This window comes from Podarcis erhardii, assembly GCF_964252035.2.
Source record: "Podarcis erhardii genome assembly, chromosome: 10".
Taxonomy (NCBI): Eukaryota; Metazoa; Chordata; class Lepidosauria; order Squamata; family Lacertidae; genus Podarcis; species Podarcis erhardii.
Window position 1 is genome coordinate 12,332,736 of NC_138500.1, and position 20,506 is coordinate 12,353,241.

General features: G+C 45.8%; 2 protein-coding genes across 2 annotated transcripts in view; one reads left to right on the top strand and one right to left on the bottom strand.

Moving 5' to 3' along the window:
- The window catches only part of IRAG2 (inositol 1,4,5-triphosphate receptor associated 2), a gene marked incomplete at its 5' end in the record, with an annotated part of 63,008 nt that extends 61,680 nt beyond the window's left edge, over window positions 1–1,328 (bottom strand). Inside the window, one exon of the mRNA XM_081879441.1 lies at window positions 770–1,328. Coding sequence (XP_081735567.1) covers window positions 770–1,328 — 559 coding nt within the window. The remainder of the gene's footprint in view (window positions 1–769) is intronic.
- Window positions 1,329–3,682: 2,354 nt separating this feature from the next.
- Window positions 3,683–19,907, top strand: SPX (spexin hormone). The gene is made up of 7 exons (XM_081880274.1): window positions 3,683–3,918; window positions 10,815–11,019; window positions 13,882–13,962; window positions 14,594–14,651; window positions 17,678–17,740; window positions 17,867–17,953; window positions 19,030–19,907. The coding sequence occupies exons 2-7, from the start codon at window positions 11,014–11,016 to the stop codon at window positions 19,089–19,091; spliced, it is 357 nt and encodes a 118-aa protein (XP_081736400.1). The 5' UTR covers window positions 3,683–3,918; window positions 10,815–11,013; the 3' UTR covers window positions 19,092–19,907.
- The last annotated feature ends 599 nt before the right edge of the window (window positions 19,908–20,506 follow it).

Consider the following 20,506-nt stretch of genomic DNA (forward strand, 5'->3'; position numbering starts at 1 on the left):
CACTCTCAGTCACTAGTTTAGCTGCTACATTCTGGATTAGTTGTGGTTTCTGAGTCACCTTCAAAGGTAGCCCCATGTAGAGTGCATTGCAGTAACCAGAACATGTACCACTCTGGCGAAACTGGTAAAGGACCCCTGGACGGTTAAGCCCAGTCAAAGATGACTATGAGATGCAGCGCTCATCCCACTTTCAGGTCAAGGGAGCCAGCGTTTGTCCACAGACAGTTTTCCGGGTCATGTGGCCAGCATGACTAAACCACTTCTGGCAAAACCAGAGCAGCGCATGGAAACACCGTTTACCTTCCTGCTGCAGCGGTATCTATTTATCTATTTGCACTAGTGTGCTTTCAAACTGCTAGGTTGGCAGGAGCTGGGACAGAGCAACAGGAGCTCACCCTGTTGCAGGGATTCGAACTGCCGACCTTCTGATTGGCAAACCCAAGAGGCTCAGTGGTTTAGACGACAATGTCACCCGCATCCCTTCTGGCAAGACAATACACAGGCAGATAGGGGCTGAACCGCCTTACCAGTTGGAGCTGGTAAACAGCTGCCCTGGACACAGAATTAACCTGCGCCCCCATGGACAGCTGCGAGTCCAAAATGGCTCCCAGGCTGCGCACCTAACTCATGACCCCTAGCAACTAAGATTTTGAAGCATTTACATTTTTGCCATTCTTTCTGCGAGTTTGCATTTTGTGCCAAAGTCTTTGACAGGAGCCAGCATCCCCTTTTTATTTAGAAAGAACCAGGCCTTTTGCCCTTTCCTTACCCAAAGAGAGTCTCTTGCTGACAGGAGAGTTAAGTTCCCGCGCAGACAAATTCGGGCTTGAGGTGATGTAGCCACATTCCTGAGAAGCTGCAGCCTTCTGCTCTGCACTGGGGGAACCAGGCAGCTGACTGGCAGAAGATTCCCTGCGTTTGGAAAAGCACGGAGAGCTTACTCCCTGGCCTAGAAAAAGCCACGACTTGTTGGCTCTCTCTTTGTTTCTACCAGCCGAAACGGACTCTGAGCGGATGTCCGAGAGGCGCCGGTGACTCGGTGACGCCGCTTGCCAACTTGGGGAGAAGACATTATCGCTGAAGGGGCTCAGCAGGTTGTCGTAGCCCTGCGCATTGCTGTCACTCGCTTTCAGGGTCCTTTTCTTTAAGATCTCCTCCAAGTTTTTCTTCACATTGCCCTGCGGGCTGTCAAAGTTCTTGGACTGGAATTTTGGGATCTGCAGAGCAGGATTGGAGGCCTGGTCCTTCATTTTGATGTTCTGGAGCTTCCGGCAAAGGCTGTCGACGGGGTGATGCTGGCGTTTGTCGCGACTGCTTCTGGAGGACATTTCTCCCCTTCTTTTCATCCGTTTCTTTAACAAAAGGGAACTGCAAAACAATGGATTTCATCTTCCAATGCAAATTATTGCTCTGATATTAGAGTCAAGTACAGTGGTACCTCAGATTACAGACACTTCAGGTTACAGACTCCGCTAACCCAGAACTAGTGTTTCAGGTTAACAACTTTGCTTCAGGATGAGAACAGAAATCGTGCGGTGGCAGCTGGAGGCCCCATTAGCTAAAGTGGTACCTCAGGTTAAGAACAGTTCCAGGTTAAGAACAGACCTCCAGAACGAATTAAGTTCTTAACCCGAGGTACCACTGTAAACCCACATAAATTCTTTCAAAAAAAGAGGGCCCCTTCAAACAATTTTTTTTTTGGGGGGGGGAGTGTGTATACATTCTGCAACCTGTCATTCACACAATAGGAGTTCATTGGCTGTGGGTTTAATACAAGCTGTCCACATGCCATTTTGTTAATTGTTCTGTGATTCTTCTCCAACGTTACCACATTATTGCTGTCTGGAGCAGCACTCTTGCATTACAGTGGTACCTCTGGATGTGAACCGGATCCATTCCATTCGCATCCTGAAGCGAATGCAACCCGCGTGCACGGGTCACGATTCGCAGCTTCCACACGTGTGCGTGACGCCATTTTGAGCACCTGCGCATGCATGAGCGGCGAAACCCAAAAGTAACACGCTCCATTACTTCTGGGTTGCCACGGAGCACAACCCGAAAAGGCTTAACCTGAAACGACTTCAACCCGAGGTATGACTGTATAGCACAACCAAAAACAGGACAATTCCCTCCCACCCCAGAACGTTTGTGGTATAAAAAGTTACAGGATTTCTGCAGGAAGCTACAGGACATACAGCTGGAAGCTTTTCTAGGTACAAACAGCATCGAAAGAGGAATCAATGTCATTGATTCAACACTGGTTTAATTTGTTATTTATTTCATCCATTAATTGCTTCTTACTTGGAGAGCCACTGCCAATCAGAGTTGCCATTATGGGGGCAAATGGACAACGAATCTGAACTGACCCAAGCCAGTGTCCTTACATTTACATTTCCTACATACATCAGAAAGAAGCAGTCTTCATCCTACTAGACCAGGGTTTCCCAAATTTGGGTCTCTAGCTGTTTTTTGGACTACGACTCCCATCATCCCTAGCTAGCAAGAGCAGTGGTCAGGGATGATTGGAATTGTAGTCCAAAAAAACAGGTGAAGACCCAAGTTTGGGAGACCCTGCACTAGACAGCGATTTTACTGCCAGAGATGGAATATACATTTTAATAATATATTATTAATTTGTTTTAAAACATATCATTTTTATACAAAGAAAACCAGTTTAAAAAGGCCTTTACACTGGAAACCAATAGTCAAAAATCACTATTTACTTAAAAATCAAGGCATCCAAAGTATTTGTAGCAAAACCTACTCTGCGTCTTTCTTCTTTAAGAAATTATTTACACCCTGCGTTCCCTGCAAAGAACTCAACGTAGTGAAAGCAGCGCTTCAATCCCTCTTTTAATTCTCGCAACAACCTTGGGGTCAGCCCCCCAAGGTCATCAACAAGCTTCGTGGCTGAATGAGTTGAACCTAAAATCTCTCCCATCCTAGTCTTACATTTATTCCCAATAAGTAACTACAAGAGCTTTCTCAACTAACACACAGTAATAAATATTTTAACAAGGAATTTTCCAAAGACAAAGCAAACTAGAGAGGGTAGAGACCAAAATAAATCACGGTCTCTCCTGGCTAAATTAGGGCAGTCGATATATATATATATATGGGGGGGGGGGTAATTAAGAGAACATGCTTGCAACAACGTTAAGATACTTTAAGAGGAATAAAACTAAATATCAAATAAGTTTGGCAGCCCAACCAAGGTAACTTCCTTATACCATAATCCAGACCAGAAAAAAGAAATAACACAAACCTTTCAGTTCACAACAGGAAAGATTACGTATGGGAGAGAGCTTTGGTTCTCTTTAACTTCATACCTAAAATAGCACAGAAGGGAGACTTCCCCACCCCTTGTCAAACTTTCTCCTTTAAATTAAGTAAAACAAATAAAACAAAGTTCAGGAGAGAAAGAAAACACTTTTAAGTTTCTCTCAGCCAAAAGGTGGCAGAACCTATTCTCTTTTGCTTTTTTTCTGGCAGTGAACTCCGGGAGAGTTCAACTAAAGTCACGGCAGCCCCAGCTGTGAAAAATCACCTGACCAGAAACACCTGCAATGCGTTGGGTGTTTTAATAAGCAACCATAGCCAGCTATTGTTATCCTCTGTCCATGAATCTTTTCCCTTCCACCTCTCTGCATTGGTTTGTTATCCGCCGAGTGCCTTCTGTGGCATTACTAACGAGAGAGATTATCATTTAATGCGAGATCCGGGCAGTTCCCAGAGCCTGCAAATTTGTCTTAGATCACCCTGGAGAACCAAGTTGTGCCAAGTTGTCTGCAAACCCAGAATCATCAGAGCATTGTTTTAGCCTTACTCAAACAGCAGCAAGCCACGTTTCAAGTGCATAAGTCAGCAATCTCCTTCTTAGTGCTATGCTGTGAATATCCGCAGGCCGGAATTCAACAGGCAAGTTGAAAAGCTATATCTGTTGCCTTTCTGCCTGTCAGCTCACATAACCATTGAAGGCATTGGGGCAGGGGAAAGGAGATGTAGTATATTTATTCCCTGCTATTGTCCTCTGATAGGATCGATGCCCTTATCACAAAGGGAGAGCATGTACTTCCAGGGGCTCCTTAACAAAAATATGTGTATATTTAATACTGAAACTAGCTTTTGGAAGGGACCCTGCTATTTCAGTTATCTGCCTCCTAGCCAACTGGGGTGGATTCTGCTGCTAGATTTCTTCCTGTACTTTGAATGGCTGTGTGGCAGGTTGAAATTCAGCAGGAGAAGCTTTCATCTTTGCTGCAGGGGGGCAGGCTTCACCTGTTGAATTTTATGCTTGTAGAGAGGTTTGCCAAAAGCACAGGGGCTGTTATGTACTGAAGTTCTCACCCTGGGCCAGCAGGGGGATACTGTAGATAGTTTTCACTCAGGTCCACATATGCAAATAAGGAATTGAAAGTGACATTCAGTGATTGGATAGTTACAGAAAGTTGTTACTGCTATTTTGTAGTTGAGCTCTATATAAGCAGATTGGCTGAACCCTTCAGCCCAGTTCTGTTCTGGGCCTGTGAATAAACAAGAGCTGTTTGAAGAATCGCTGTGTCGTCTGATATGTTCACCCACAACTTAACAGGGGCCTTGCCAGATGGATGGAGGCAACTTTATTCATTTTTAAGGGGCAGCAGTGGGTCTGATTACATTTTCCTAGTGACGCTTTGAGAACCGGGTTCCATCCATGAAGATCTGTCTGGTTGCCGTAAATGTGATCGGAAAAGATCGAGAGGGGTCTGGGGAGATACGACTCTGCTGTACAAAGGTAAAATTTACATTCATTGCCCCTCCCACTTTTGCTTCTGCCCTGCTCATCCCTCGTGTGTGGCCCCCAGAAGATTGTGCAGAAGGTAATGAAGCACTGGATTAAAATATAGTGGTACCTTGGTTCTCAAACTCCTTGGTACTCAAAAAACTTGGAACCCAAACACTGCAAACCCGGAAGAAAGTGTTCTGGTTTGCGAACTTTCTTCAGAAGCTGTACATGCTCTGTTTTGAGTGTTACGCTTTTGATTTGAGTGCCACACTTCCATTTTGAGTGTCTGTCTGTTTTTGTTATTTTGCGTTTTTGTTTTTGCGGCTCTTTTTGTTTTGTTTTTGTTACTGTGTGGCACCCAGTTCAGCTACTGATTGATTGATTGATTGATTGATTGTGTGGCTGCAGTACATTGTTTATTGCTTTCCCTTTATGGATCAGTGGTCTCGTTAGATAGTAAAATCCACGTTAAATTATTAGGGGTTGTTTTTAAAAGTCTGGAACAGATTAATCTGTTTTGCATTGCTTTCTATGGGAAAGCGCACCTTGGTTTTGGAATGCCTTGGTTTTGGAACACTTTGGTTTTGGAACGGATTAAGTTTGAGAACCAAGGTACCACTGTAGAAGACAGACGAGGAAGCTGTGGCTCTCCAGACAGACTCCCCTTCACTGTAATGCAGCACTGCCTGTGAAAACGCCTGCCGCAAAAAATCTGGTGGTCTTTCGGATGCCATGGGCTCTTTCTGTAATGTTGAAGTTGTGTGATGCTTTCTGAAAACAAAAGTCTGCCTATTGATGGAACGGAAGAGTATGTAGAACTCACCTTAGCTTGGGTTCACCATTTTGTTTCCAAGCACCCGTGACAGCTCACATGGCTCATTTCTTGACTGGCTCGGAAGATGAGGCCACCTGATGCCAGTGCCATTTAACGGAGCGGCTCAGCGCTGAGGCCTCATCCATGTCCCCTTGAGGTTGCTGTGCCCTCGATGGTGGGGACAACTCTTTGCTCTGCCAGGTTCACTGAGGCAGGAGAGAAGGTCAGATAACGCTCTCGCCTCAAGGGAATCTGCCATTGCAGGGATGAAGTCAAAAGGCGGGGAAAGGAGAGGGAAACATGCCTCTGTTTGTGTGTTCCAGGGGACACATGAAACTCCTTCATCTAGGGCAAATGTGGGGAACTTTTGGTCTGCTCGACGTTGCTGGACTACAAACCCCAGCAGCCCCAGCAAGCATGCCCAGTGGTCAGAGATGATGGGAGTTGTAGTTCAGTAACTCCTGGAGGGTCAAAGGTTCCCCACACCTGATTTGGGGTCTCCTCACCCCACTGCAATGCCCAGCCAGGGCGGAAGAAGGGGGGTGCGGTGGGTCTGGCTGCCCCGGGTGTCACCACTGAGGGAGGTGACAAAATGCTGGACGGCACTCACTGCGGGGCCTGCAATGCGCCCAAGCCACGCATCTCTCCTGGGTGTGCGGCCCCAGGTGCCGGATTGGTTTTTTCTGCCACTGTGCCCAGCACTAGGCATGAGAGCTAATATGTTCAACCTTCACGGCCAGAGGCTGTATGCCTTTCATAGTGGAGGAGGAAAGCTGAAAATAATGTCAATATATTTCACATCTGGCAAACAATGCAGCCCTAATAATAATAATGATAAATTTATTTATACCCCGCCCATCTGGCTGGGTTTCCCCAGCCACTCTGGGCGGCTTCCAACAGAATATTAAAATGCAATACAGTGGTACGTCTGGTTACGTAATTAATTCGTTCTGGAGGTCTGTTCTTAACCTGAAACTGTTCTTAACCTGAAGCACCACTTTAGCTAATGGGGCCTCCCGCTGCTGCCACACCGCCGCCGCACGATTTCTGTTCTCATCCTGAAGCAAAGTTCTTAACCCGAGGTACTATTTCTGGGTTAGCGGAGTCTGTAACCTGAAGCGTATGTAACGCAAGGTACCATTGTAGTCTATTAAACATTAAAAGCTTCCCTAAACAGGGCTTCCTTCAGATGTCTTCTAAAAGTCTGGTAGTTGTTTTTCTCTTTGACATCTGGTGGGAGGGCGTTCCACAGGGCGGGTGCCACTACCGAAAAGGCCCTCTGCCTGGTTCCCTGTAACTTGGAACACGGCCCTCAAAATATACACCAGGGGGCTTAGTATGGTCAGAATCAAGTATATACTTCCAGAGTTAACGCTTACAGTAATACATTACTTCTGGTAAAGGAGCCACCATAGCTGCTAGTATAATAATAATAATAATAATAATAATAATAATAATAATAATAATAATTAATAATAATGCAAACAATTAAAATGCAGTCCTAATCATTCAATCATCTCGCTTTCCTCGCACCCAGCACATCTTTTCATCCACTCAATTTCCACGTCAACACAACTTGCAGACATTCAACAACCAATAATCATGTGTTGAAAAGCATTTCTTCCAGTTTGTTAGAGTTCTTATCTACCCTTCGCCATAAGGTCCCAGGGTGGGTTACACCAGTTAAAACAAAATCTTAAAAACAGCAACAGTCAAGAGGATAGGATGGCTTCTAAAAGTCTTTATGTATCAGGTGTCAAAGGTCAGGGCAAAGAGGTGCGTCTTCGGAATACGACAAAAGTTACACAACTGAAAGCTGCGTACTTTCGACGGGGCTTGCGGGATACTTGCCCCAAAGCTTAGCCGGCGATGAAGAAATTGCCCCCAAAGTTCAGCTACAGCACTTGGGACTCTGCAATGGGCCATGTCAAGTCAGACTGAGCGCTGCCCTTTCAAAGGTCTTTCGGTCCGAGCAAAGCACCCTTGGAGATCCCTCTAACAAGAGGTCCTGCTGATCTTCTCTTCTCAAGGCTGACTCTACAATATTGATTATGTGGCAAAACTTATGTCTCGTCTATGTCCAGTCAAACAGGAAATGGCAGGTTTTAGGTCATGCCTTCCCTTGGACCAGAACTCATCAACGGGAGCTGTCGGAAGGGAAGGGAACATGTTAATTTCCTTTTGAAACGTTGGAAGGTCATTCTGAACAAAGATCAGTTCCCACCCACACTCGAGACATGTACCCATATACAGTGGTACCTCGGGTTAAGTACTTAATTCATTCCGGAGGTCCGTTCTTAACCTGAAACTGTTCTTAACCTGAAGCAGCACTTTAGCTAATGGGGCCTCCTGCTGCCGCTGCACGATTTCTGTTCTCATCCTAGAATCATAGAATCATAGAGTTGGGAGAGACCACAAGGGCCATCGAGTCCAACCCCCTGCCAAGCAGGAAACACCATCAGAGCACTCCTGACATATGGTTGTCAAGCCTCTGCTTAAAGACCTCCAAAGAAGGAGACTCCACCACACTCCTTGGCAGCAAATTCCACTGTCGAACAGCTCTCACTGTCAGGAAGTTCTTCCTAATGTTTAGGTGGAATCTTCTTTCTTGTAGTTTGGATCCATTGCTCCGTGTCCGCTTCTCTGGAGCAGCAGAAAACAACCTTTCTCCCTCCTCTATGTGACATCCTTTTATATATTTGAACATGGCTATCATATCACCCCTTAACCTCCTCTTCTCCAGGCTAAACATGCCCAGCTCCCTTAGCCGTTCTTCATAAGGCATCGTTTCCAGGCCTTTGACCATTTTGGTTGCCCTCCTCTGGACGCGTTCCAGTTTGTCAGTGTCCTCCTTGAACTGTGGTGCCCAGAACTGGACACAGTACTCCAGGTGAGGTCTGACCAGAGCAGAATACAGTGGCACTATTACTTCCCTTGATCTAGATGCTATACTCCTATTGATGCAGCCCAGAATTGCATTGGCTTTTTTAGCTGCCACGTCACACTGTTGGCTCATGTCAAGTTTGTGGTCAACCAAGACTCCTAGATCCTTTTCACATGTACTGCTCTCAAGCCAGGTGTCACCCATCTTGTATTTGTGCCTCTCATTTTTTTTGCCCAAGTGCAATACTTTACATTTCTCCCTATTAAAATTCATCTTGTTTGTTTTGGCCCAGTTCTCTAATCTGTCAAGGTCGTTTTGAAGTGTGATCCTGTCCTCTGGGGTGTTAGCCACCCCTCCCAGTTTGGTGTCATCTGCAAATTTGATCAGGATGTCCTTAGACCAGGATGCAAAGTTCTTAACCTGAGGTAATATTTCTGGGTTAGCGTATGTAACCTGAAGCATATGTAACCTGAAGCGTATGTAACCTGAGGTACCACTGTATGCCCAAATAATAGCTTGATCTGGTCTTTGCACGATCTTGATAGGAAACAAGGCATTGGTAAGAGACAATAGGATATATGCAACTAAGTTGTCCCATTGGCGCAAGAACTTGTGCAGGGCGCTTCCTTTCTTCTCCCCGCGCACCCCTGTTCCCCCACATTTGGAGGGCTGAGCGAAAACCAAGAATGGATTTGGGAGGACGGTGTGTGAGAGGGGGACAGAGGGAAAGAAAGTTCTGTCACGCAAGGAGAAGTCCTTAAGAACGTTAAGAGCCTGATGGATCAGGTTAATGACCCATCTAGGTCCAGCGCCGAGGGCCTTCTGGTGGTTCCCTCACTGCGAGAAGCTAAGCTACAGGGAACCAGGCAGAGGGCCTTCTCGGTGGTGGCGCCCACCCTGTGGAACGCCCTCCCATAAGATGTCAAAGAGATAAACAACTACCTGACATTTAGAAGACATCTGAAGGCAGCCCTGTTCAGAGAAGTTTTTAATGTGTGACATTTTAATGTATTTTTAATCTTTGTTGGAAGCCGCCCAGGGTGGCTGGGGAAACCCAGCCAGATGGCGGGGTACAAATAATAAATTATTATTATTATTATATATCTAGTCTAGCATCATGTTCTCACAGTGGCTGACCTGTGCCTGTGGAAAACCCACAAACAGAATTTGGACTCAAGACTGCTCTCCCCTCCCATTGTTTCCAGAAATTGGTATTATCTATAAGCCCTGGTATCTTTTGGTACCACCAAGACCATATAACACCGGTCCTGAAAGAACTACATAGACTCCCAGTACGTTTCCAAGCACAATTCAAACTGCTGGTGCTGACCTTTAAAGCCCTAAATGGCCCCGGCCCAGTATACCTGAAGGAGTGTCTCCACCCCCATCGTTTTGCCCGGACACTGATGTCCAGCTCTGAGGGCCTTCTGGTGGTTCCCTCACTGCAAGGAGTGAGGTTACAGGGAACCAGGCAGAGGACCTTCTCAGTGGTGGCACCCATCCTGTGGAACACCTTCCCTTCAGATGTCAAGGAAATGATCTTACTTTTAGAAGACATCTGAAGGCAGCCCTGTTTAGGGAAGTTTTTAATGTTTGAAGTTTTATTCTGTTTTTAATGTTCTGTTGAAAGCCACCCAGGGTGGCTAGGGAAACCCAGCCAGATGGGCAGCATAGAAATAAATTATTATTATTATTATTGTTTTATTTTCAGCAGTTAACCACTACAGGTGAAGGACCAAACTTTGTGAGAGCATCATTAGCAGGGATTGGCTCTGAGCGTTGCTCAGCAGTAGCGAATGCGATGCCTTCCAGATAGTTCAGGGATAGGGGACCTGTGGCCATCAGGATATTTTCAGACTCCGTCTCCCATCATTCTCGGCCATCAAGGCCAATGGTCAGGGATGATGGGATCTGTAGTCCAGCGAAATCTGGAGGATGCCACATTGGCTGCCCACAGTATAGTTAGAAGGAGATGTTTCACTGATTCTTGATTGTTGGAAGAGAGGATTGTAGCGTTACTTGCAAAACAACAACCGCCCTGCTTAAATATCATCTTCTGTTGCTGCTACACTAAGGTCACGATGGGGATAAATTGCTACCTTGTCGCAGGACCACCTCCTTTTATCACAGGAGGAAAATTCCCATGTTAAGGTCAATCATTTATACCTGCCTTGCCTGTGAGGGTCTTGATCCTTCGGCCAGAAGGGTGATGTCTTTGTTGTTGGGTATCGATGCTGATATATTCACGTAGCGTGACAAGTGTATATATGTCAGATTTGTCCATCAGATTCATTCATTTTGGGGTGACTTCCCCTCAAGCTTAGTAAACATCCTCCCCCCCCCATCTCCAGAAGACGTCAGTCGTTTCCACATCTTCCTGTCTGGGCTTGACAAGTGGTCCTTTTTGAATGCTGTTCCCTGCCTCCGAAAGGGGAGGGCATCTCTGTACAGAAGACTTAAATAGGGATTCCTACATGACGAGCACATTGCACGTTGCATGGAAGGCACTCCACAGCTACCAAAGGCTTTGGCGCATCAGGAGAGCTGAGCATGAAGGTATGTGGGAACAGCAGTCATTTCTTCTTGGTTTTGAGCTGATCTCCTTATAGCTGCTAACAATGGCAAGGGATGTCATGCCCTATTCTTGCAGTTCAAAATGCCAGAGCAATTGATCACATATAGAAAACTCATAAATCTTCCGTAGCAGCACAAGGTGATCTTAGGGCTGTGTTTAGAAACCCCAATGAAATGTGGAGATTCTCATCCCACCCCCCTTATGATTAGTTTTAGTGTCTGCATGCCAATAGGATGGCTCCAATAATTCTTTCAATCGAATGGTGTCTGATTTGATTATAAAAATAAACTTCAGAAGACTTTGGGAGGAGGGGGGAAATGTAACAGGAGGTTAGATTCTTTCAGATCGCTAGGAAGTCTATTATTGTGTCTCTCAGATTAAAGCTCAGCCTCTGAAATAAAGTCAACGAAGTGAAGATGATTAGGATTGCAAAGTCCCCCTTCTTAAGGCTGCAGTCCTTTACCTGGAAGTAAGCACCACTGAACTTAATGGGTTTGACTTCTGAGTAGGCAGGTATAGGAAGCATGTCTCTCCCACTAAAATTAGTTAGATGTAAAATTTGGCTTTATTGTGTCCAGGAAGGATATACTGTATAATGTACATGTAGATTTGGATATAGATACGTGTGTAGAATTATAGCTATATATTAGGTTGGTAATCCATTTACTGAAGTCTTGGTTGATCAATCCCATGATTTTCACTTAATTAAATATGCACGTTTTCAAATACCTAAAAGGCAGAGTTTGTTTTGGGGGTGATGCGAACATCCATACCTCATGGTAGGTATTCCCTGCTGTGGAAGAATTTTGAGATAGCCTCTGCCATCCATGATTTTTGTAGAACACTCTTCTCAATGTGATTTTTAAACTCTACAGTCCTATGAATGAGGGGCACCTTTGAAAGTGGTCAAAGTTTCTTTGGCTGAGATTCTGTATAGTGAGTCTTTGCAGTCAAATCTACTACGACTACTACTACTATTCAAGCTGTGGCTGTGAAGGAAGAATTTCCCCCTAAAGTTTAAAACCACTTGACATCACCTGAAAATCTGCATTAATAACTGCATAATGAATTGGTCATGTGATAACAGGTGAATGACAGGTAGGCACCTTCAATGACTGGTCAAACTAGCCTGTGCAAGGTTGGCCAAACTCAGTCTGAAATATACATTTACGAACATGAGTCTGACCAAACTGCGGGAGGCAGTGGAAGACAGGAGTGTGTGGTGTGCTCTGGTTCATGGAGTCACGAAGAGTCGGACACGACTAAACGACTAAACAACAACAAGCCTCTTTGAACACAGTGGTACTTACTTCCAAGTAAACATCGATAGGATTGCATTGCTAATAAACTGTTAACACTGTTATTAACTCAAACCTATTGCAAACCCTTTTATCTAGACAAGCCTTCCCAAAGGAGTGATCTCAGCCATGCAATTTGGATCTGGGCAACTTGCTTGACCTATGTTTACAGATGTTATTAGAGCTGTCACAGAGGGAGGGAGACAAGAGTCGCACAACGACACTCACTCCGAGATACTCTAGGGAAGAACAAACTGCCGTTTCTGCAGCCCTCCAACCTCTGATATACCTTATGCTTGCAATCAGACTTCATTTCAATACTGGTTCATTTTACAAGTGCCACTTAACATTCATCCCTCACTTGCAAGGAATTGATCTTTTAGTGTGGTGGCGCCCAATCTGCGGAACTCCATGCCTCTTGATAATAGGCAGGAACCTTCATTGTACTGTTTCTGGTGCCCGCAAAAAGCATTTTTGTTTAGAAACTTGGGAACCAACTCCTAGGGGCTGAGGTCACCTCCTCCGGTAGACGATTTGAGGGGGCTGGGCTCCCCCCAAAGTCGATGTGCATTGCCATTCAAATGGTGTTTGTACTCTGTGTCTTGCTGTCGATTATGTGCCCCCCATATTTTATTCACTTTGACACAAATCCCATTTTTTTTTATCTGAAAAAGTTGGATGGTATGTTACACCAATCTTGGCTTGACTGTACTGGCTGCTGGTTGATTTCTAGGCTCAAGTCAAAGTGCTGTTTTAGACCTAAGGTAAAGGTAAAGGCGCTCATCTTGCTTTACTGGCCAAGGGAGCCGGCATACAGCTTCTGGGACCTGTGGCCAGCATGACTAAGCCGCTTTTGGCAAACCAGAGCAGCGCACGGAAACACTGTTTACCTTCCCGCCGGAGCGGTACCTGTTTATCTACTTGCACTTTGACGTGCTTTCGAACTGCTAGGTTGGCAGGAGCAGGGACTGAGTAACAGGAGCTCACCCCATTGCGGGGATTCGAACCACCAACCTTCTGATCGGCAAGCCCTAGGCTCTGTGGTTAGACCACAGCACCACCCGCGTCCCTATAAAGCCTTAAATGGCCCAGGACCACAATAACTTAAGGACCACCTGTCCCCAAATGAACTGACCCAGACCCTGCAGTCATAATTTGAGGCCCTTTTTTGTATGTCTCCTCCACGTGAGGTCTGGAGGGAGAAAGGCCCTTTTCTGTGGTGGCTCCTTGTTTGCGAGGACGCTCTCCCCAGGGAGGCTCACCTGGCACCATCATTACATCTCTTTAGGGCGAAGACATTTCTTTTCAACAAGGCTGACTAAAGATTCCATGGCCTTTTAAATGTGTCTCGGCTGGGGGGGAGGCATTATCGATTTGTTTTGCTTTTGCTTTGTTATGTATTTTGTGTTTTCCTTTTGTATCTTTCTGTTGTGAACAGCCCTGTGGTCTTTGAATAAAAAATAAAACAAAATAAAACAAACGCAATAAAATAATAAACAAATAACAATGCGGCCATGTCCTCTTGGCCTCTTTTGCCCACTCCAGGGACTCCACCGGGGGACGGCCACTGCCCTGGCCTTGCTGCTCTCTGCTTGCTTCATCACGTTTTCCAGGACTGCTCCTCAGGTAAAGGCAGCTCTGGGTTTGTATTGGCTCAGCCGTAAAGAGCAAAACTTAGGCAGGAGTCCACTGTTCACTGCGCATGATCTAAGGGGAAGAACCCTTTTCAGTCTGAGGCCCACATTCTCTTCTGGGCAACACTCTGGGTGCCGTACACTGTTGGGATACTGCTGGGGAGACGCGGGGCATCAGGCAGGCCCCCAGCTGGCTCCAGCCACCGGCCGGCAGCGGGACGATCACTGGTCTCCCTTGGAACAGCATCAATCAGTGACACGAGCCTCAGATACGTTTAGAGACCTGTGCACGCTCTATCAGCAGAGTGCGTAAATCTCCCCACAGCAAAAGAGGCGGATAGAGAAATGTGTAAGCATAATGTACAGCGTTTTATTCAGCATAGTTCAGGAACAAAGGAAAAAAAATGTCTGCTTCCCTTCGTCTCCAGCAAAACAGCTGTAATGCAAAAGCTATATACAAACTGAAGCTCCCAGCAAGCGCTGGAAGTAAACAGGCATGTGACACACAACAGTCATGCCTGTGCCTTTTTAAGGTGGAACAGAACTATATCCTAACATATGTGTAATAATAATAGTTATAATAATTCCTCCCTTTACCACCCCTTTCTTGTTTTGTTCCAAAGGATCACTTCCAAAGAAGAAACTGGACTCCACAAGCAATGCTCTATTTAAAGGGTGCACGTAAGTCTTGATTCTAATTTCTCCTCCTGGGAAGGAGCTTGTTTGGAGTGAATCCTTTCTCCCTGGGAATCCTTTTTTTTTAGTGTGTGTGTGGAGGAAGGGAGTGTTTCTATTTCTCTATAATAATAGTGTTTGTGGAAGGGGCGTTATTAGTTTGTTTTCATTTTATGTATTTTGTGTTCTCATTCTGCGTTCTTACGTTGTGAACTGGGATCTTCGAATGAAGAGCAGTATACAGCTTCAATAATAATTATTTTTGTGGGTCCAACACGCTGGACCAACTGCAATGGGGTGGATCAGGCAATTGGGAACAACAGATAGGCTTGGTTCTAGAGAGTGGTCGGGTGGGGTGCTGGCTAAAGGCCAAGATGCTCTCAGGGGTCCACTGACCCACTGGCCATCTTGACCCTCCAGGACTCAAACTGGATGCACTGGGCAGACACTGCTGCCCTGAGATCTGTCTAAGCAGTGAAACCCTGGGGTATTGCAGCTGAAGGAATCCTTTGTTGCTTCTGCCACAACGGCCTCTCCTCTGCCTTTCTCTTGGGCCTCAGTGGTTTATAATAATAATAATAATAATAATAATAATAATAATAATAATAATAATATTTTATTATTTATACCCTTCCCATGTGGCTAGGTGGCTTCCCATGTGGCCAGCCACTCTGGGCGGCTTCCAACCAAATATTAAAAACAATACAGCACCAAACATTAAAAGCTTCCCTAAACAGTTGTCTTTTAAAAGTAAAATAGTTGTTTATTGCCTTGACATCTGCTGGGAGGGCATTCCACAGGGCGGGTGCCACTAACAAAAAGGCCCTCTGCCTGGTTCCCTATAACCTCACTTCTCACAAGGAGGGAACCACCAGAAGGCCCTTGGAGCTGGACCTCAGTGTCCATGCTGAATGATGGGACTGAAGGCGCTCCTTCAGGTATACAGGACCGAGGCCATTTAGGGCTTTAAAGGTCAGCACCAACACTTTGAATTGCGCTCAGAAATGTACTGGGAGCCAATGACGATCTTTCAGGACCAGTGTTATATGGTCTTGGCAGCCACTCCCAGTCACCAGTCTAGTAGCCCCACGTAGAGCGCATTGTAGTAGTCCAAGCGGGAGATAAATAGAGCATGCACCACTCTGGCAAGACAGTCTGTGGGCAGCTTCTCCACCTCATCTGGAGTTACTTCATACCATTGAATTCCACCACGTCAAACACATCTCTTCTAAAATGTGCAAAGATTCCTGCACGCAGTTGTGTTTTCATGCACTCCACTGCGACATCATTGCTAGAGTCTTTGGAGTATTGTCTGGGATTGTGCTGAGGAGGGCTGCACTGAGGAGGAATGGTGGGATCAGGATCAGGATCCCGAATCTTCCCAGGAACAGGGAAGTAGTATAGATTTGGAAGATTGGTTTGCAGAGGGACATAGTTCAGAAGGCAGAAGCTGGGAAGTACTGGGTGGGGAACAGCTAGGAGGAGGAGAACTGGGAGAGAGGGAGAGAGCGTTAATAGACTCACTGTCGCTGGAAAGCATCCATCCGCTCAGCCCAAGGTCAAGGAGAGCAGATAAGGTGGCAGTACAGAAAGTACAGTGGTTGCGAGATCAGGCTACACGACATGGTAGTGATGTGGATGACTAGGGAGGAAGTGAGTGGAGCCCTTAATCGGGAGCACCGCCGTTCCTAGGAATGGATTCTTTGTTCTCTCACTGAGATCTTTTACATTTCTAACTGGTAAGAGACTTCTTTCACTTTGTTCTGCTTATCTATGGCCGGGGGAGAATCCTGACAAGCTAGTATCCCACATTGGCGTTGGAAGTCTAGCAGCCCAGGAAGCAAATGGTATTGAATTCAGTGAGGTTTACTCCCAGATAACAGAGGTTAGCAGTATGTCACAGCCTTCCAAAATCTTTTGAATCCCTTGCTTTATAAATTTATGATACTTTTTTTGAGCTCCTTTGCTTAGTGCCAGTCACCTCTCCTAAAACAAAGAATCTCTTAACACTGTGATTTTCTCCCAAACCTCCCCAAAGATTACCCCCCCCCCCACTTTCCCCTACCTCTTACTCCCCACCTCCCAAACTCTTTGACACTGCAGGAGACTCTTGGGGGCTCTCAGTTCTGGTGCATTTATTTGCAGGTCTCTTCTGTGAGATGTAGATGCACCAATAGGGCATTCATGATGGATTCAGACACACTGTTCTGCTTATTGTCCTGAGATTGTTCCCTAACAGTGACCACATTATGACACTCTGGAGGGGTTCCCTTGCAATGTAGTGGAACAAAACAGCAACAGCCTTAGAACATTTGTGGTATTAAAAATGACAGGATTCCATCAGGATTCCATCCACTGATTGGAAATGAAGCAGTATGTCTGGCCCAAAACATTTGTAGGCACCAACAGAATTCTGGCTCAGGGCTTCTTTTCAGCTGGAATTCAGGTGGCCGTTATTGCTATTATAAAAGAACCAGGGAGGCGTTCATGGTGAGTTCTGGTACCTTTTTTTGCTAGAAAATTAGCTCTGTGTATAAAGGTAAAGGGACCCCTGACCGTTAAGTCCAGTCACGCAAGACTCTGGGGTTGTGCGCTCATCTTGCTCTATAGGCTGAGGGAGCCAGTGCTTGTCCACAGACAGCTTCTGGGTCATGTGGCCAGCATGACTAAGCCGCTTCTGGCGAACCAGAGCTGCACATGGAAACGCCGTTTACCTTCCCGCCGGAGTGGTACCTATTTATCTACTTGCACTTTGATGTGCTTTCAAACTGCTAGGTGGGCAGGAGCTGGGACCAAACAACAGGAGCTCACCCCGTCGTGGGGATTCGAACCGCTGACCTTCTGATTGGCAAGCCCTAGGCTTTGTGGTTTAGACCACAGCGCCACCCACGTCCCTGTTAGCCCTGTGTATAGCCAGCCCAATACCATCCTGGATGCACAATAAAGAAGATAGCTTTGGAAGACCCCCAGGACTGCAAATGTTGCCCAAGAATTACCACCTGGTATTCCAGCTCATTGTCCTTGCATTTCAGAAGGACGTCGGTTCATCTCAGAGGAGAGCCAGAGGAAGGATCTGTACGACAGGCTGCAGCTAGGTAAGCAAGGCTGTGTGTGAAGCAGATTGAAATTGGACACCGCCACCACTTTTAGAAAACATGTAAGTGCCTCTGCCTAGTAAAAATGGATCCTAATGTGTATTGAAAATACGTTTGTCTTTGCAGAAACACGGAGCCAAAACGCAAACCCTCTGACCCTTCCCGAAGCTGTGGCATTGTTTTTGTCCTCCTTGCAAAAAGCGCATGAGGAAGGTAAATTCTCATTTCACTCCAGGAGTTCCTTTTGCAGATTATTGCTAATCGAAACCAACTTGCTGCTCCTTTGTCATTTGCAAGGCCCATTTCTTGTGCAATTCCTTCACTGCGATCCATTGGGTTTTATTACTGCTGTAGCCATAAAATGCATGTGTGCCTGTTGTTATGAGATTAAAAACCACCCAGTGATATGTGTGAGTCGGAAAATGTAAATAGCCATTTGTCTCTCGGGTAATGTCCCAAGACAGCTTTTAAAAACATATATGCTAAGGACGCAACTCAGTACTCCATTAAAGGTAAAGGTAAAGGGATCCCTGACCATTGGGTCCAGTCGTGGCTGACTCTGGGGTTATGGTGCTCATCTCGCTTTATTGGCTGAGGGAGCTGATGTACAGCTTCCGGGTCATGTGGCCAGCATGACTAAGCCGCTTCCGGCGAACCGGAGCAGCACACGGAAACGTGGTTCACCTTCCCGCCGGAGCGGTACCTATTTATTTACTTGTACTTTGACATGCTTTCGAACTGCTAGGATGGCAGGAGCTGGGACCGAACAACGGGAGCTCACCCTGTCACGGGGATTTGAACTGCCGACCTTCTGATCGGCAAGTCCTAGGCTCTGTGGTTTAGCCCACAGTGCCACCCGTGTCCCTAAGTACTCCATTATCTTCTGGTAAATGCCAATGAAATCAATGTAGAATGGCTGCCAGTCAGTGTTGGCATTGCTGACTCCATCTAAGGAGTCTCATGTTTCTATTTGGGAGAGACCAAAATTCAGTAGAAGAGCATCTGATTGATTTCATGTAATACATAATTTATTTTGATCCCATAATGGCTTTAGATACCTATTAGGTCCATAAATTTACCATATAGCATATATTCAACACAAAAAAGCAGCAATTTGTTGTTGACAAAGGACAGCTGGACATATAAAGGGCCCCATTACCTTCAGGAGCTTAGGGCCTCATCAAACCTAAATCCGGCCCTGCACAGAGGCATGCATTTTTTTAAATACTAAAAGTCAGTACTAGGCCATCCTGCAGAGCTCTCCTGAACGCTACCACTGTTTGTTCTAGCAGGTGAAGAGGATGCTGAGGAGAAGCCTGGCTACGTTGCTGATGGGCTGCTGAACTGGTGAAAGGTGTTCGAGCTTAGATGAAAACGTCCTATTGCATGTACTTAAAAAAAGAAAAAAGAAAATATCTTCCATAGAAGAAGAAGAAAACTCAACTTTTGCCATTCATCTCGTCCGCCTGCCTGGCCTCAGCTGCCCTCTGAATCGCCCTGTGGCATAAATGCTAAACAATTAAAGGGCAGTTTCCAGCTTAGAAACCTATTTTTACATGCATTTGTTATTATAATGTCCAGCTCATACTATATCTATCATGGGCTTTATGTATGCGTCGTGTATTCCCTCCCCTATCCCCACCCTTTGGTTTTGCAAATATCTGAAGGATCAAAGCTGAAAATGACTTGGTCACTCATGTCTAGGTAAGTAAGACACAGAAACGGAAGTGATGAAAGCTGGATATTTGTAACAAAATAGTATTTCATCCCTAGGGGTCAGTTGCCCAGTTAGCTCTTATTTCCTCTCCAGTAGTTGCCAGTTTTGGATGGTGCAGGCTTGTGTCTACACAACATGTGTAGGCTTGGTTTATACAAATTCAATTGCCATGGCGCCTCCCAAAGAATAGTAGGGAATGTGGTTTGGTGTGTGCGCTGAGCGTTCTCCGTTAGAGATCCGTTGCCCATCTTACAAAACTACAGTTCCCACAGTTCTCTGGGCTGAGAGAATGACTTTTAAACCAAATAAAGCCCTCAAGTGTATGAATATGTGTGTTTGTGTCTCTGTGTGTAGACACACACACACACACACACACACACACACACACACACACACCACCACAGCATTGACCTTACAGGGTGTATATCTGTGGTGTGGATTCTGGAGTAGGTAAGCAAAAACGAGTCCTTTTTCACACCAGTGCATAATTAGCTTGTGGAACTCATGGCCACAAGAGCCCCCTGCAGATTCTCCCCCATGAATTCAACGAAGGTATCAAGATACTACCTGCTTAACATGTCCCCCCTGGCCCAGTAGCTGCACATCGAGTGGTCATGTGGAGGGATCTTATGTGCCTACAGATCTATGTGAGCAGAACGTGGGAAGCAGTGAGTGGATTCAGATAAATCTGATGCATGAGGAAGAGGTCAAGCGGTTTCCCTTCTTGTCCATCCTTGCAGGTTATGGGTTTGGCAAAGAGTTCGGAGACTTCTTAAATACTTTGGATGCCTGTCCACATCAGTGCGCCCTCCCTCCCTCCCTCCCTCCCTCCCTCCCTCCCTGATTTTAAGTCTCATCCTCTTGCTGTGGATACTATGCATTGAAACTTGTGTTTAGCCTGTTGTTGTTCCGCACGATTGATGTTTCCTCCATATTTATGGGTTTCTGTTTTGCATTTTGTTACTCCTCAGTTCAGTAAGCTTTTCAGCGCTATTACGGAATACATCCATTCCAGCTAAACTGTAACCTACTCCTTCAGACCGGGGTGG

Bases quoted from the DNA above. Each gene is read 5' to 3' on its own strand.
- SPX (XM_081880274.1), top strand. The intron at 13,963-14,593 runs GTAAAGGCAGCT...TTTGTTCCAAAG, and splicing joins TTTCCAGGACTGCTCCTCAG to GATCACTTCCAAAGAAGAAA. The intron at 17,741-17,866 runs GTAAGCAAGGCT...TTGTCTTTGCAG, and splicing joins GTACGACAGGCTGCAGCTAG to AAACACGGAGCCAAAACGCA.